This window comes from Syngnathus acus, chromosome 10 (genome assembly GCF_901709675.1).
Source record: "Syngnathus acus chromosome 10, fSynAcu1.2, whole genome shotgun sequence".
Taxonomy (NCBI): Eukaryota; Metazoa; Chordata; class Actinopteri; order Syngnathiformes; family Syngnathidae; genus Syngnathus; species Syngnathus acus.
In genome coordinates this window covers 22,018,779-22,036,604 of record NC_051095.1, presented here as the reverse complement: position 1 = coordinate 22,036,604, position 17,826 = coordinate 22,018,779, and the positions used below count along the sequence as shown (strand labels likewise).

Below are 17,826 nucleotides of genomic sequence, written 5' to 3'. Positions count from 1 at the left end.
AACGCGAGATCATCGTTGACATCCGGAGAGGGCTGAAAACTGAGCAGCGATGCCCCGCCCCTCGTTGACTTTGTGGAGAAAGGAGCCTTGGAAGGAGGACGAGGATCAGCGACACAGGCGCTTATCTTTTCTTTCAATGTCCATATTAACATATTATTTTGAAGACAGTGTAGGTCCAAGTTTGGTGCAGGTTCAAATCATTAATGCATTATTGTTTGTCGTAACGGCTCATGTATTTGGCAATGCTTTTAACAACTTGTACTTTTATCACATATCTGAGTTTGTTTTCATAAAACATTAGACATATTTAGCCTTTTCCAGAGGAGTGGCCATTTTTGGGGAGATTTATTTCACTTCTTTTGGCTGTTCCCGTTAGGGGTCGCCACAGCAGATCAATCGTTTCCATCTCACTCTGTCCCCTGTATCTTGCTCTGGCACACCAACATCCTGCATGTCATCCCTCACCACATCCTTAAACTTGCTCTTTGGCCTCCCTCTTCTCCTTCTGCCTGGTGGCTCCATCCTCAGCATCCTTCTCCCGATGTACCCCGGATTCCTCCTCTGCATGTCCAAGCCATCTCATTCTCGCCCTCTGAGTTTGTCTCCAAACCGTCCCACCTGAGCTGTCCCTCTGATATGTTCATTCCTGACCCTGTCCTATCCTTGTCTCTTCCAAAGAGAATCGCAACATCAAAATGCAACCATTTAAATTGATCATTTATTTATTACTTTTCATAAACCCTAACCACACACCCACGTCCAGGGAATGGATATGCATGCGTCGAAAGCTTTATTTTACATCTTAAATGTATTAGACATTTCTGCAGAAAAGTAAAAACTTGTCAATCTAAAAACATTGCATATTTGATTTCACTAAGATATTATTACATTATGTCTTTGCTTTAGCAAGTCAAATGTATTCATATAGCGTCGTTTTACTGGAAAAAATGATCTCAAGCCACGTATTGAGAGGGGAGTGATTGCAGGTCAGATATATTTGGAGCAAATGTGGAACCACTCCTCGCATAAAGACAACTAAAAGTACCCCACTGATAGGAAAATATTGTGTAAGAATGTGTGAAGAAGACATCTCTGCATATTTTGATTGATGATGAATCTGACTTTTAGGCCCCTTTGAACGTGTGCGTGTGTGCGTCTGTGTTGGACGGTGACGCGTTATTCCATTACGTCACCCATGTCTCAGGTGCACAATAGGGGGCGCTGTCCCTCACAGTTGATCGCTTAGTCTTGATGTACAGATGCAGACGACTGTTGCGGATTTCCCCTTTGCATAGATAGAGTATCTTGATCTGAGTCATCCACATAACACTTTTTTTTTGTTGAAGCAGACATAACAAGAAAGCACAAACAGTTCCCTCACCCTGTTAACACACACTTGATGCCTTTTATTGTAATGTTCAATATTCCCCATTTAGAATAATTTTAAAACATCCCCTAAACGTTCTTTGACTTTGTGTTTCTAAAAAGTGTGGCTGGAGGGAGGAGGGGTCGCGGAACGAGGTCCTCCTCTGTATGATGTGCGTTGCACCATTCCCCGGTCTGTATTGTGAGAGGTGGCCCTTATGATGCTGCAGCGAGGTAGGCTGGGGGAGAGGGGAGGGGTCCCTCCCTCCCATCGAATCCCCTTCTCACATCGCGCGAGCTGCTGGCGGGAAGGCACGAGAAGGCGAGGGAGAGGGGAGGGTAAAGCGGCAGGGAGCGCGTGTGCGCGCGTGAGTCTGTGCGTGCGCGTAGATTGCACCACCGCATCCCGTTCACCGTTTCTGCAGGCAGCCATGCTCTGATGGAGGGAATAAAACCGACAACCGTCTTTTTACACTCCGAGTGATCCGGCACCATGTCACTCCAGATGTGACAGACAAGTCGTTTTATGAAGCCTGCTTTCACTCCTTTGCTGTTTAACACACAGAGGCTGTGACATCATGGCTTTGGTTATGGAACCTATAAGTAAATGGACACCAAAGCAAGTGCTGGACTGGATGAAAGGTAAGTTAGGATCCCTCTCTGCATCCTGCATCACGTCAAAGTCCGGGCTTGTATGTGATCTGACTGAGGATTATGGGGTGGTGGTGGTGGTGGTGGTGAAGTGAGCAGCAGCGGCCACACACTGCATGCATGGAGCTTCTCCTTCCTGAATGAGTGAATGGTTTCAATGCAAAACCAGATGTGTTGGATCTGCTGCAGTGGTTTCCTAAAACAAAATGTGAGGACACTCAGCATTTATTTGTGTCATAGCTGTGAGCCTTGCAAGTCAAACCTACAGGCTGCTGCTGATGATGCGGTTGGAGTAAGCACCATGCAGTGGTCCCATCAATGAATGTGGTGGATCTGTCATCTGCTCCTTTCACTCACACACACTTAGAGCTCATATCATCACTCAGTGTGTGTGTGTTTGCGTCTATGTGAGTGTGTGTTGTATGTACTCGTGCGTGCAATTAATGCTGTTAGCTGCATCACCACCATCACACAAGTGCACACACACACAGGCACGCACATACCAAAGCAAACCTGAATGTCAGCCTGTTCAGTTAAGATTCACAAAGACATGATATTTCCTAATTGGGTGAGCCCTTCAAGATGCCATTAATTACTGGATATGAATATGTCTGCCTGCATGAGCGATGTTCAAGCTGGTGGGAAAGGGGGGTGGGGGGTGTATGGATACTCACACACTGATCAGCTAGGGAGCAGTGTGACACAAACTGTGGCAGCTCTATTGACAGACAGTAGAGATAGAGAAGGGAGGAAATGGGAATGTCCGCAATCGTGTGTGTGATCAACCAGCTTAATGGTTTATTTATTGTATTTGTGCAGTAGTATAACATTATTACCAGTATTTTTAATGGTCGATCACAGTTCTGTACGATTATATGCTAAGGTAGTTACGAAGAACCCCCAGAGGACAAGGCAGCAAGGAAACATGGATGCCTAAGATCCTTGAATTTGTAAGTGACCTCATCAGCTGGCTTCATCCTCTACATTGATGAATGGTCGGGAGGAAAGCCGGAATGAGAACTGAGACACTGTTTTAATTTGTATTTTTCACATTTTGAAATAGTACCTTCAATGCTTGCAAAGAGGCTTCACTGTTACCTCACAGAAAGAAGGTTTGAATCGATGTTGTGATGGGTCTTTCTGTGTGGATGTTCTCGCTGTCATTGTGTGCGACCTCTCTGGGTTGTAAGACGTCTTGCCATGTTCTCAAATGTATGTTAGGTAAAATGAATAAATTATCTAAGTGTGAATAGTTGTCCTGTTTCAGCTGTTTCAGCTTTCTGTTTAATAAGATCAAAATTATCAGTTTGTTTTGCTTTGCATCATTGACTTGGAGGGTACAATTATGATTTGATCACATTTGATTGTGTAAATCATTTTAGACGATAAAAGATTTAATGGAAGAATGAAGAACAAGGCTGATTATGGCAAGGAATTGATATTAATTGGAAATTCATGTTATACAACAAGTTCAGGGTGTCCTACGCCTACTGCTCAAAGTCAGCTGGGATTGGCCTGCCTGCGACCCTCGTGAGGAAAACCGGTTCAGAAAATGGATGGATGGATGTTATACTATGATGGATCCATAGATGGATGGATGTTTTACTATGAGAAGGGTTGCCCATGAAGGATGGCTACAGCAGGGCTTTGTGCCCAACGAAGATGAGTTTATGGTGCCTTGCTCAAGAACAGTGGATCTCAGTATTGAACAGAGAGCTAACTTTCCTTTTCTTAGACATAGTTTCAAGTGTGTCTCAAATGTTTTCATTTTGTCGAGTACTGCTTTGATATGTTATCCGTTCTGATTCACCTCCCCCCGCCCCCCCATATCGCCTCCCTAAAGCGAATGGTCTCAGAGATTGATTGTCATCCAAAACATGTCCCATGAAGTGAATTCTCAGGCTCAGAATCCTATGTTGACCTTTTGTTTCATTGCCCATCAGCTCTCTTATACTGCATACCCACTTAAAAATGCTGGGTTAAAAACAACCCAATTTGGATTAAAAATTCTGGTTAAAAATTGCTGACCCGAGGAAGTTGGGTCAAATTGCACAAAACATTTTTTTTGTACAAAACAAATCAACAAATTGGATCTGTTTTTTTTTTGTTTTTTTGCAAAGCAACATGCAATTGACCCAATATCCTGGGTCGGTCCAATTTTTAACCCAAATTGGGTTGTTTTTAAACCCAGCATTTTTTAAGCGTATGCCATTGAGGCCAATTTTATAAGTGCTTAAGCAAGGTCTCTGCCATATCCAGTGACAGCTCAAATCTTTAGACGCATGTTTTGTTCTTTGAATCAGTGAAGCAATTAAATTTGTAATGAGTTGTTTCTTTTCATTCTTAGATGACTGAAATTTCACTTTTCTCTTTCGAGGCTGGTAATCTGAAGGACTTTTTTAATCACCAATATTTTTGGAATATTTGACCTTGTTCAATTCAAACTCTCAAGTCAGAGAACGGTTTAACAACGCTTTACTATCTCTTTACTATCAAAATAATTTACAGGTTACACATACATTCACAATTCCTACGTAATGAATAGGAATACAGTGAAACCTTTACTTACAAACTTAATTAGTTCTGTGATCGTGTTCATAGGTAGAAAAGTTTGTAAGTAGAAGTAATTTTTCCCATAATTGTGAATGCAAAATGTAAAATGAATTTTTAAGTGAAAGATGTGACGACTTGCTATAGCAGTGTGCACTTGAGTGATGGGGGGGGGGAAATGTTTGTAGTAAGTAGAGGTTTCACTGTACAGCATCCATTTAAAGGTAAATTGTGATTTATTTTGGAAAGGTCCTTCTCCTTAGGCAGGATTGATGTATTGTTTTCAGCATTCCATTATTAATGGCATTTTTAACAAATGGTTAATTGCAAGTGCCAATATTGTAGTCATAATAAGGCAAAATGAGTGACTTTATGGACCAAATCACAAAATAATTTACCCTTAACCACAGCCAAATGTTCTTAATGCATTGTTGTCTATTATTTTATTTTTTTCCATAAATGATACATTCATTACTTAGTTGATTTAAATCAATATCAGACAACAACATACATATTCCTGGGAGATTCCCGAGGTGCATTTTTAGGAATCTTTTATTCTGCAAGGTTAATCTATTTGAGCAGGAGACTAGACTTTGTGTGCTGGTGAAAGACTTCAAGCAGAACAACAAGGCTCATAGAAAGATGAGTCATCAGCATTTATTTTGAACACCCACACTGGAGGAGTTTCCTCTACGTGCGTATTTGTATTTGACAGACACGGAATGTGGCAGACTGTCTTCCAAAAACACTCAATGTACTGAAACTGCTGATTGTTCTTTAAAATTCTAAAATGCTATTTTTAATAAGAATTTGGCATTGCACATTTTCTTAAGTATACAGAACATCATTTTAAAAAATAAAAAATTGTGAAAACATGGTTTAGAAAAGTACTTGAACAGTTGAGCACTTAATTACAGGTCGGCAAGATAGCACCTTTTGTTTTCGTTTTGTCAGTTTAAAGAAAGATACAACCAAATGGATAGGGAGATCATTCGTCATATAGCAAGATAATGACGCAAGACTCCAAATCTCAAAGGAATTCATCAGCAGAAAGAAGTGAAAGGGTTTTGAAAATAAATCAATCCTATCGAGCATGCATTGCAGAAGAGGAAAATGACCCCAAACAAACAAACAATCACTAAAATAGGCTGTTGGGAAAGTACGGTATTGACAGTCTCATAAAGGTTCAGGGTTCTATTTTTTTTAGTGCCAGGTACAAGTCTAGCACACCAAGCTGTCGAACTGTATGGAGGTGGCCTAGACAATGTTTTGATAACTTCAGTTGGCACAGTTGAAAAAAAGGCGTGTTGTGCCGTTGTGGACGTGCACACAGCTTGCTTTGCCACCAATTAATGCGAAGAAACTGTTTTTCTCTGTGTATGCAGAAGGTTGGAGCGCAATAAGTACATTTATAAGGACCCACAAGCAGACTTAAATGGGTGGATGATGTAAAGTTGCTCAAAGAAATGACAGATGTGTGATTGCACGTGTCTGTGTGTGACCATCCCATGCTATCAATGAAGTGATTTCTACAATGATTCAGACGGTTTTATGCACGCTGTTTTTATATTTATGAATGGAATATGATGACAGCCACCACACATGTCCTCCAGACTGCAAAAATCCATGGCTTGGCCGGCCAGTGTCATACTTCTGTGGCAACTGAAATTTTTATTATTATTATTTATTATTAAAGTGGTTCAGAAAATGCATGCACTGATGGAGTTTAGCCCTTTAGAGCCTTTTTATAGTATTGCTTTATATTCTGCAAAGTCAAAGTGTGTCATACACAAACAAGTCAGAATATAGTGTCCAGTCCCCATCACTTGAGGCAGAAAAAAACATGCCTGTTTAAAAAGTTGTGAATACTCCATGAATGATCAGTTTTAAACTGTCACATGAAGACTGAACAAATCCGCATATCTATATACATACGCAGGTGTACAGATGTACTTGGATGTCTAAAATGCAGTCATGTTTTATTCCTACGAAAGCAAGCAAGCAAACAAACAAACAAACAAACAAACAAACAAACAAACAAACAAACTAGCTAAACTAAATAATAAGAGTATTTTATTTAGTCCATGACAAAAGACAGCACATTCTTCTTCTAATTATGTTTGCTCCAAAAACAGTATGATAGTATAATAATTGAACGAGCAGACCATCTGCAAGAAGTGCAGTAGTGTATCGGGTTAATCAGATTTGATCTATTCAAGGAAGTATGCCAACAAATATATTTACAATGATGGCCCGTGCAGTGCAGTTGTTTTCCAATTCAAAGTCAAAGAAAGCATACAAAACCTTTAAAATGCTGGGTTAAAACCAACCTAATTTGGGTTAAAAGGAAGTTGGGTCAATTTGAATGAGACCAATCTGGGGCCGATGAACCTTTTGACAGAGAATCTATTTCTACTGCCGACCAAGTAGAATTATGGACTGATTCTTGTACAGAAAGAATCTCCCAGATGTTCTTTTTCTGTTTGAATTTGCTAGCAAATGGGTGAAAGACAACCAGGCCCTCTTATGTTCGGCGCTCAAGACTTTCCCTGGCTGTGGTTCTGTCTGGCTGTGTATTCTCAATTTAAATGCCTTTAACTCTAGCACTGTGTCAGCATATCAGCCGCCCAATTTGTACATTAGGCAGAAGCACGTCTGTGACGTGTGTAAATCCTTCCTATATGAAATGGCTCGAACCCAATAATTAAAAACACAAGTCTGAATATCTGTAGGGTGCTGCCATGAGGAGACAGAAATTAAATAATAAAAACGAAATACTGTACTATTATGAAAACTTTTACAAATATAGGTGTTTGTTTTACATGAGCAGTGATAGCCTTGTTAAAAATGTGACATACGCAGGTCCTCGTGCAATATTGGTAGGGGTGGGTGATTGCAAACAATAATCCCACTTATTTTGATTCATCCATCCATCCATTTTCTGTACCGCTGTATCCCCACGGGGGTCGCGGGCTTGCCGGAGCCTATCCCAGCTGTCATCGGGCAGTAGGCGGGGGACACCCTGAACCGGTTGCCAGCCAATCGCAGGGCACACAGAGACGAACAACCATCCGCACACGCACTCACACCTAGGGGCAATTTGGAGCGCTCAATCAGCCTACCAAGCATGTTTTTGGGGATGTGGGAGGAAACCGGAGTGCCCGGAGAAAACCCACGCGGACACGGGGAGAACATGCAAACCCCACACAGGGAGGGCCGGAGGTGGAATCGAACCCGCACCCTCCGTACTGTGAGGCGGACGAGCTAGCCAGTGCACCACCGAGCCGCCCTATTTTGATTCATAGTGATTAATAAAATACATTAATCATTGATTTCAAAACGTATTTATTCCCAAAAGTAACTACCAAAAGTCAATTACTCAAAACTACCGTCATGCCCATTCATCCTTGCAAGTTGAACACTGTGGGCCATATCCACAAAGAATGACCTGCGGCCGCTCTACACCTTTATTTGTTCTTCATTCCCAACTGCGGTTTGCTACTTCCTCTACACAAATGTTTTGACTTTGGATGGATGGATGGATGGATGGATGGATGGATGGATGGATGGATGGATGGATGGATGGATGTTTTATATTTGTCGGACGCGGAGCGTTCCTTTACATCGCCTTGGTAACTGTGTGAAGAGGCTTCAACTCAGTAGTCGCCAACTTTCAGTAGGCAGTGTTTACGCCCCCAAAATTCTGTTTGGCTATAGACCTCTTTATGGCCTACATCATGGTGACGTCACAGTGTTAGCTGGAAGCAAAAGAAGGGAAGCCAGCCTTAAACACTGCTACCTATATGTAGAAAAATGTTTTTTCATGGTTTCGGTTACCAAAACCATAAAAAAACAAAAACTTGAAACTACATCACATCCCAACCTCTGCCAGTCATGAAATGTTGAAATTGATCATCGCCAGCTAAATATGCAAACCTGCTTTTTCATACAAGCACGCTAGATATTTTTGGCTCCAGCTAAGCCACGGCCCCAAAATAACGCCACATTGTTTACAAACTTTAAAGGAGTCCAGACTGTAGCTCCAAAATAATTACAAAACATATTCTGTTGGTTTAAATAACAAAATGAGGTTTTGTCTGTTTACTGTAGGTGAACGCCATGTACACATTTATGGACGCACACGCACATACAAATACACACATGCTTGGGAGCTGGAGCTTAAAGTGGGGCATTGGTAACCATGGAAACCAGATCTGATGTGTCGGAGTCACAACACATGTCATAAGATGGGGAGGCAGAACCCACACACAGATGCCCGCTACACATAGATGCCCGCTACACATGCCTGGATCACATGTATGTGCACAGAGCGAGACACATATGTATGCTGCAATTTTAACACACACACATATGCACGCACGCACGCACAAACACATGCACACGAGTGTCCTTCATGTGTAATGACTCACAGTGGCGAGAGTGGAGCAGGAAATTTAGAAATAGGAAAGCGTGCTGCAAAACGGACAAAACGCTTCCCTCAGATGGGGGGAAGAAATGAGGCCATGATGGAGAAACGCACATTTATGGCTGAGCTGTGCATAGAATGAGAGATGCAGTGGGCATCTTATCAAAGTACTAGCTCTAGCCGGACACTCAGACAAAGGATCCTGTGTGAGTGTCCGTGTGCATGCATGGATGCGTGTGTGTCTTTTTGCACCTGTTGTTCCATCAGCAACAGTTTCATAAGGGTGATTACATTTTTGTTGTGAACTCAAAAGAGCGAGGGGGAAAAAAGACATTTTCTCCTCCTTTGTGGTTCGTTTGGTCAGGTGTTAAGTAACACAGTAACCAAATTCAGGTGAACTAAGCAATACAGGAGAGGGCTGCTTAGACCGTTTCAGGTATGTGAGAAAGGAATCCAACTTCCAGCAACTCCAACTGGGAAATGAAAGAGCTCAAATTCACCGAGCGAGAGATTGAGATGACAGAAATCATTATCAATTGTCATAAATGAAAAAAAATAAAATAAAAACCTTCAAATAAAAGTTGAACTAAACTTAAATGACCAGATACCAAGAATGTAGTTTGCATGGAAATTGATGGGAGATGCAAAAAAAAGTATCGTAGATAAATATAGCCTATACAGACATAGTACCTTAACTACTAGCTTTCCGCATACCCGCACTAATGTGCATCTAACGTAAAACAATGCATGTCGTCAGCAACATTTTCTGCCTACTTTTCACTGTATTGCTTTGAGGTCAGACATCGTTGGCTCCACGTTTTATATTTCTTACTTGCAGCAATCTGAAACTCAGCAATAATAGAACAGCTGAACCAGTGGCAAACATATATTTTTTTCTAATCATGTATAGGCAAATAATCTGCTTGTGACATTTCCTATTTCCCTCTATTTGCTTCTGTACTGTAGCCTGGTAGACCAATTTGTATTTATTTGCCATTCACTCGCAAATAATAAAAAAAGAGAACACTGCCTCTTGATGTGTTTTGTTTGTGGTTATTGTTGTATTTGGAGCGTGTTCAAATTTTGTGAAGTCATAAAAATACTATCAGCATGAACATTTTGTTGGAGCCAACTCTGACATCTTGATGAAAATTGTTGTCATAAACATTACGCGAGGTTATTTTGACACGGTGAATGTTCGGATAATATGATATCCTAACACTGATCATGGCAAAAAGATCTTTTTCCAGACAAAATGTGCAATTTCTGTGGAACAATATCACGTTTCACTTAAAAGGGAAGTCAAGCCCAAAAATGTCTTTGCAATAATATGTTCTGTGCAGCTCAACTCGTCGAAACATGATTACACACTTGATTACTGTTTCATTTGTGCAATATGAATTAAATAGGCACCTATTTTTATCCATCTCAGCAGGTGGCAAAATGGCTGCCCCCTGAGATGGATCAAAACAGGTGGATGTTGCTGCTTAACTCATATTCCACAAACGCAATCTTAATCAGAATGCCGTGTTTAGACTAGTGGCGGCACATACAACATATTATTGAAAAGAACATTTTAGGGTTGACCTCGTCTTTAACAAATATAATATCGTGTTTATTTCCCCAATGATAGGCCAGTAAATTATTTTGAAAGCATTATACCAAATGTTTAAAATACATACGAGTTGCACTGTTTGTTCATTGCTCTTACTTTTTGCTGAAACAGCTCTAATCTCTGTTAGAAATTGTATTCAATAGCAGCAATATTCACTCCTGGCATGTAAGCTTGTGTAAAGATGAATATTTCCCGTAGAAGTGCCATCAGTCCAGATTGCCTCCACATTGAGCAAGCTGTGTTTCGTAGTGGAGGCTGGGGTGCACTTAAAAGCTTACATACAGGAGAGGTAAAATGCCACCTTCTTAAGACTATTCTGTCATGATGTGATGAATATTTCACAGTAGGAATATTTTAGTGAGTTTTGAGTCTTCTTTTTTACTTGGACTTTTTCCAACTGGAAACTCAAAGATAGGAGCCGAGGCATTAAGACAGAATTCTGCATCGCATGTCAGTGCTCTTTGCACGAGTTCCCCTCTGACCCACGCATGGTCTCGATGGAAATGCTAAAAACAGATTTTACTGTCTGATTTACGTTAATGTCAATGGACAAGCGGGAAAGACACAGCGATGAAGCTTTTTCATCCCGAGCTATATTCAACAACGAAATCAATTTGATGAGGTTTCTCTTGCTGTTGGTTGCTTGGCAACCCTTATCTTTTGCCGATAAACTTCGAAAATATTAGAGGGACTTACATGGAATGTAAATGAAGAAGCTGCATACTGTATATGATATTGACAATATGAATCAAGTTAAAAGACTGCAGCGAATTCTTTTGGATAACCATCTAGTAAAAATTTAAATAAATTCCACACCAACCACACTTTGCATTACGATGAACAAAGAAACACTCTTCTCTCCTCATGACTCCAGTCTTCTGTGTGGATGCTTGCAGTGTGCAGAGAAAACGTTTTATTTCCGACAAATAGCTTCAAGGGAAAAGCACCACAAGTTGATAACTAGATTGCACAGAATGACATTTCTGACATTATGTCATGAAAAATAACTTTGCGTTTATTTTAGCCGTACTGGGGCTAATTTTTGTTTGACTTGTATTATACTGCATGACCAACTTTAGGGAAGGGGGGTCACTATTTGTTAGTCCTGCAGTTAAAAATGCAGTGAACCGCTTACTGCATGATGAATGAAACGAACCTTGCAAATCGTGTATTGATTGATTAGCATTCAATGATTATAATTCAAATTGTTGTTTAGGTACTGGTGTATGGAAAACAGATGTTTACAAATACAAAAGAGCGGTGACGAACAACCTGAATTGTAACTATACAATGAAAGGATGGTTTCCCAAATAAATACTAGCTCTATTTACCCAGAACGGACTTCATAATATGGCACATTGGCCACAATTCATAAATGCCTCCTTGCCTCGGAAGCTAAGGTACAAATGAGAGGAGCAAATGTGTCTCTCTCATATGGTAATGTTTGGAGTCATGAATTCATATTCCTCGTTACTTGCTGCAGGGTTTGCTCTGCCTCCATCATTTCAGCGTGGCTGTATCTGCTCCTATTGCTGCCGGCTGCATGAAGAAATCTGCTCATGCACTCAACTTGCAGATATCTCTGTCAAGACTGGCCATGATTTATGTGAATGTATTCTACTAGGAAATATCTTAAAGGGAAGGCAATTTTAAACTGCAGGAATGCGGATTTGCACATTTTATTTTTAGCAGCAATGTACGTAAGTCATCGGATGTATGATTGGCATTTCTATGTATTCTAATTTTTAGTATCATTTTTGAGTATTGGCATTTTAGAGGGTCAATTGATTTTAACTGTCAGTTCAAAATGTTGAAACGTCGATGAAAATTGTTCTTCCTGTTTTTATTTTGTGTTACTGTTATATGAAAACATACCAGAGTGCACATGAAATTTTAAAGTTTTCCCCCTAATATTTATGAGAATAAAATTACCAAAAATGTTTGGGAAATGTGAACATTTTGAGGAAAACAAACAAACAAACAAACAAACAAACAAACAAACAAACAAACAAACAAACAAACAAACAAACAAACAAAATGTTGCCTCATTATGATAAAACAGCTACAATCACGTTGGTTTTCAGTTCCTGTATATCTAACCTATAGCATATACATAGATCTGCTGCCTCTTCTTTTTTTTCAAAGGATGCCCCGTCATCAAAAATATAATCAGTTTGTAGCTTGGAAAGATGAATCTTTGGGATAACATGCATATAATATTGGCAAGATGAATGAGCAATGTCATCAGACATTATTACATTTTTTTATTGACATTTGTTATATTGCAATCACAATCGGATGAAGGTCGTAAAATGCTGTTTCTGCATTTTGAATGAGCTATGCTGCTTTTATGTGCAAAATAAATTTTCATGATCTTGCATGAGATAATATCGAGAGTGTAATTGTCACATCTGAAGCAAACAAAACGAGCCACTGTCAATAATTTTTTTCCACTTGGGGAGTAACAGTCCATAGAAATGTGTTAGACTTAAACTTGCTCACTTTGCCGTATGTAACAAGATTGTGAGTCTCTCGGAATAACACTGGGCTGATGTTCTCCCTTCTGTGTCCCATGACATACTGAGTGCAAGATTTCGCTCACTCTTTCGTTGCGATTAGTGTGCGTGTGTGTGTTGACCGTGTTAAGGTGCTACCACACTGTCTCTCTGTTATCCTCGCTTCCCTCGGGCCTCAGTGTTTTCCTTACGGCTTCACTCAGCTTTATCAACAGCAATCGTCCTTGTTCTGTATGTGTGATGTGTTTGAAACAAACATTCACAGGCAGACTTTAGCGCAATGTTGTGCTGGGTTGGGTGCTCTCATGCCTATTTTGCTTCATGCGTTCTCATTTTCTAATGGGCTTGTTCATTAGGTCTGTGGAGAGCTTTTTGCTGCCTTTTTTTTTATCCAAAGCCTGAAGCTCTTAACTGATCAATAATATCCCAGACCGCCACATCTATATGCTGCATGGCAGTTGCTTGCGTCTCTTGGGGTGAACTGTGTGTTTGACACAATCTTAATTGGGAAATGTGCCAGCCTTGCAAAATCACAAAATAACCATTGCACAAAAATTATAGGTATCAAAGGAACGTCCAATCCCAGCAAGCAATACCAGCAAAACGTTAGATTATGTATTTCAACCGTTGGTGTTATTAATAAAAGGAACATTGGATGTTCTCACTGAGTCTTTATTGATTTCTTTGTTTTTTACAGTCACTCAAAAATGTCATAATAGTTTGTCAACTGAGATGCAATTTTGATGCATGTGTTTATTGTCCTATTTTCTCTTAGGTCTGGATGACTGTCTCCAGCAGTATGTGAAGAGTTTCGAGCGGGAGCAAATGGGCGGGGAACAGCTTCTGCACATAACTCATCAGGAGCTGGAGGAGTTGGGGGTTACGAGGATAGGACATCAGGAGCTCATCCTAGAAGCAGTTGATCTCCTCTGCGCCCTGGTCAGTTACTCTCCTCACCTTGAAACTGCTTTTCCATATCGAAAAGGCCCTGAGTTGTCACTTTTCCATGACAGTTTTTGGGGGTTCATGCGGTTACGATGAAAGCGATTTTCTGAACCTCCCCCAGGGTGTTTCTAAAATGCAGGCTGACTGGGGCCATGACCTCGTTTGATTGGCTGGCAGGTCTTGCGTACTGTATATACCGTAATTTTCGGACTATAAGTCGCGGTTTTTTTCATAGTTTGGGTGGGGGGGCGACTTATACTCAGGAGCGACTTATATACATATATGGTTTTTTTTTCACTTTTTTGGGCATTTTATGGCTGGTGCGACTTATACTCCGGTGCGACTTATAGTCCGAAAATTACGGTACTGTATTTTATACTTCATGGCCGGCTGCTTGTATCCCGCTAGCTTAAACGGGTATTGAATTTTCTTTAATTTTTTTTTTTCCATGTTCGTATTTTGAATTACAGCAAAACCAGTGGCCCAAACTCCCCACTACTGAAATTTTATGGCAGAACTCCGCACACCACAAGTGTGCCCTGTACAATGGAGGCTTTCACAGTATGATGTTGCCCCAGTTGATGGAAATGCAACAAAGCCCAGGCCGGACCAAGTGAAGCCGTTGTGTTGTCGTGTTGGGCCGTTCTGGAATCTGTAATGGAAAAGAAGCTTCTGTCCTGTACTTGCAGAGGGAGGTTGCAATTTATGTTGCATACAACTCACTTTTCCGGGCACATTTTTAACTTTTCTTAACTTCTTATTGTAGAGTTGTTTAGCCTCACCACCTTCTGAAGTCTGGGTACACAAATGCCTATATGGGATGTTGCTTAAGGCCCCTCTTAACTGAATGCTTGGGTGTATGTAGAGTGATTTTTCTGAAAATGATTGGACCAACAATTACATATCAGGTTAAATCTGTTCAATATTTATGACGCAAATCCATCCTGGATGTGTCTGGTCAACACTGAGTTTGGCCAAGTCGTGGACTCTTTAAGTAGGAAACAATCTAAAGCCCTCACTACTGGACACAAACAGAAGAGGCGAGTGTTGAGTGCTTGTATTTGTCTCCCAAGTCATTCACAAAAGTAAAACTAATAGAGGTGCAACCCTCGTTGCGTTGTTCCGCGCCAAGCTGAATGTTCTGGCGTAACAAGGGTGTGTCCTTTGACATGCGCCCAGCGCATCATATAATGGTTGCAGAAAGTCATCTGAACTCTCCGCCTGCTCAGACCACATCTAGGTCTGGCACAGTTGGTAAACAGATGATGTAATGTGATTTTGGTAAATTTGATCAGGGCACAGGCTGAAGGTAGTGTGGTGGATGTCATTGTATTTCATGCATAATTATGACAACAGCAGCACCTGCAATGATAATAATAATAGTTTTGTGTTTTTATTTTTGTATTTAAATGAGCAGTACGATAGTTGACTGGTTAGCACGTCCACCTCACAATTCAGAGGCGCTGGCCTTCCTGTGTGGAGTTTGCATGTTCTCCCCGTGCCTGTGTGGGTTTCTTCCGGGTACTCCGGTTTCCTCCTAATTTTTCCAAAGACATGCATGGTAGGTGAATTGAGCAATCTAAGTTGTACTTCGGTGTGAGCGTGTGCCTGAATGGTTGTTTGTCTCTGTGTGCCCTGCGATTGGCTCGCAACCAGTTCAGGGTGTACCCCGTCTACCGTCTAAAGACTGCTGGGATTGGCTCCAGCGGACCCATGACCCGCGTGAGGATAAAGCGCTTAGGAAAATGGATGGGTGGATGATATGATTATTGTAATTTTAAAGTCATCCCACTGGCTGACACAACTGCGAGTAGGGCCACACAAACAATTGGTGGTAGAGATGAGGTCATACACTACCTAAGTTGCCAGCGGTTATCATCAGATCATTCTGTATATAATGAGGGTACCTGTTTACGTTGGTCACACAAGAATTGCTGTGTTCTTTTCCACACAGAGGTATCTCCATGCGAGACTGACATTGCACTGGGATTGAGAGGAGCTGCTCTGATTTGCAGTGAATCCAGTCAGTTGTGTATATGCACACAGCAGCACAAATGACCAACATCCAGTTGATGCTAAATTTTTAGATTTTGGAGCCGATCACCGACCACCAATGTGACCAAAAGATGGACTTGATTATTTACTGTACAGCTGACACTCGCTATTTGTGTAAGAATAGCACCAAAACTTGATGTCCGTTCAAATGCATAGGAAAAAGAATTATGATATTTAAACCTTAAACCCGGAGCGTGAATTACGAACTAGCCTATGTCCACATTGAAAAAGAAGAAAAAGAAAGTGAAGTTGGAGTACTTGCTCTTGGCAGCTGGGCACTCGTCGCTCGCGGCTATCAAACGGTAGAGACTTGTGCCATATCATACAGTTATGGCACATTTAACTCACGGTTCTAAAAACAACAATTTGATTTTCTGATGGTGTTGCGGTGATGTTAGTAGCTATGTACTATGTAAAGGCAATAAAAACTCGGATATAGGAAGCCAAAATATTAAAAAAACAGGTAGAGGTCATATCGTCATGCGGGCCAAGTTCAAAATCAAACCCAACTAAGGTTATTGCATTGGTATTAGTTCCCATCCCAACACCCACATACGGGATGGGATTATTTTCCTCATCCTGTTTTTTTTTGTTTGTGTATTCGCTATGAAATGGTTAACTCATTTTAGGCCTGTTTTTGTATATCTTGACAGCCAGCCTGTGTGGTGGCCCTGCTCCGGATTAGAGAATTAGGGGGAATTAGGTGCTACCCTCCAAGAGAGAGAATGAGGAAGAAAAGACAGGAGGTGTGAGAGGGGAAGTGAAATAGAGAGAGTATGTGGAAAAAAATACACATGATGCACCTTATCTCTCAAGCACACACTGCTGGATTAGCCGACGTTGTTTGCCTGTGTGCGTATGCGCGTGTGTGTGCACACGCATGTGTACATGCCTGTGACTGTAAAGCAGCCCCTTTTGCCATTTAAATCTTACAACACGGAAATAAGTGGCACATGGTGACATTCATCATATGTCCTGGGACAGGACAAACTAATTCATTCTCAAAACGTCTAATGTCTCAGTACAGCCTCATGTCTCGGTAGCAAACAGCCAGGGTAGGGCAACTTAAATGATGGAGGGACCCCAATTTTATATTAGTGCTACTGAGGGGCCACATAGAACCACACAACTCCTAATCAGATACATGACAAAAATTGTAAACTGTCACAATGCCATTATAAACATTATTTTTGGAAATGTTATAAAATGCCATGAATTTACTTTTAGAATGCACTTGGTTATGACACTCTCCCAGCTGATTCCATTCTCTACCTTTGTGGTGTCCTTCAAGTCTTTGCTTTTAGCAACATTTCTGTTTATCGGTCCACATTATCTTTCACTGTAGCTTTTTTTGTTTTTTACTTGAAGGCACCTTATTTTCATAAACTGTGATTCAGCAGTCCTCAAAGACCGGTTTTGTTCATAGACAATAATGAATTCCTACAGTTCCCTTTTCCTAACGAATTTGCATACAATAGTTTAGTTATCTGTAGCACTGTGGCGCATATTGCCTGACTTTCATTTGAATCTTGGGTTCACATTTCGACTCAGGTCCTTCTTGTATGTTTCCGTTGTGCTTGCCTGTTTTTTTTTTTCGTTTCGTGTACTCCTGTTTCCTCCTACATGAAAACACAAAATTTCCTGCAAGTATGAATGTGCATGTGAATGGTTGTTTGGTTTGCTAGTGATCTTAACTTTTTATT

At 40.8% G+C, this 17,826-nt stretch overlaps 1 protein-coding gene across 3 annotated transcripts in view; it reads left to right on the top strand.

Annotated features, from left to right (window-relative positions):
* Positions 1-1,633: 1,633 nt before the first annotated feature.
* Positions 1,634-17,826, top strand: part of si:ch211-26b3.4 (connector enhancer of kinase suppressor of ras 2) — a 54,436-nt gene continuing 38,243 nt past the window's right edge. The window contains exons 1-2 of one of the 3 annotated variants that reach the window (XM_037261793.1): positions 1,634-2,007; positions 13,899-14,062. In XM_037261793.1, the coding sequence (XP_037117688.1) occupies positions 1,944-2,007; positions 13,899-14,062 (228 nt within the window). In that variant the 5' untranslated portion in view covers positions 1,634-1,943. The remainder of the gene's footprint in view (positions 2,008-13,898; positions 14,063-17,826) is intronic. The other 2 variants (XM_037261794.1, XM_037261795.1) reach the window with 2 other exon arrangements.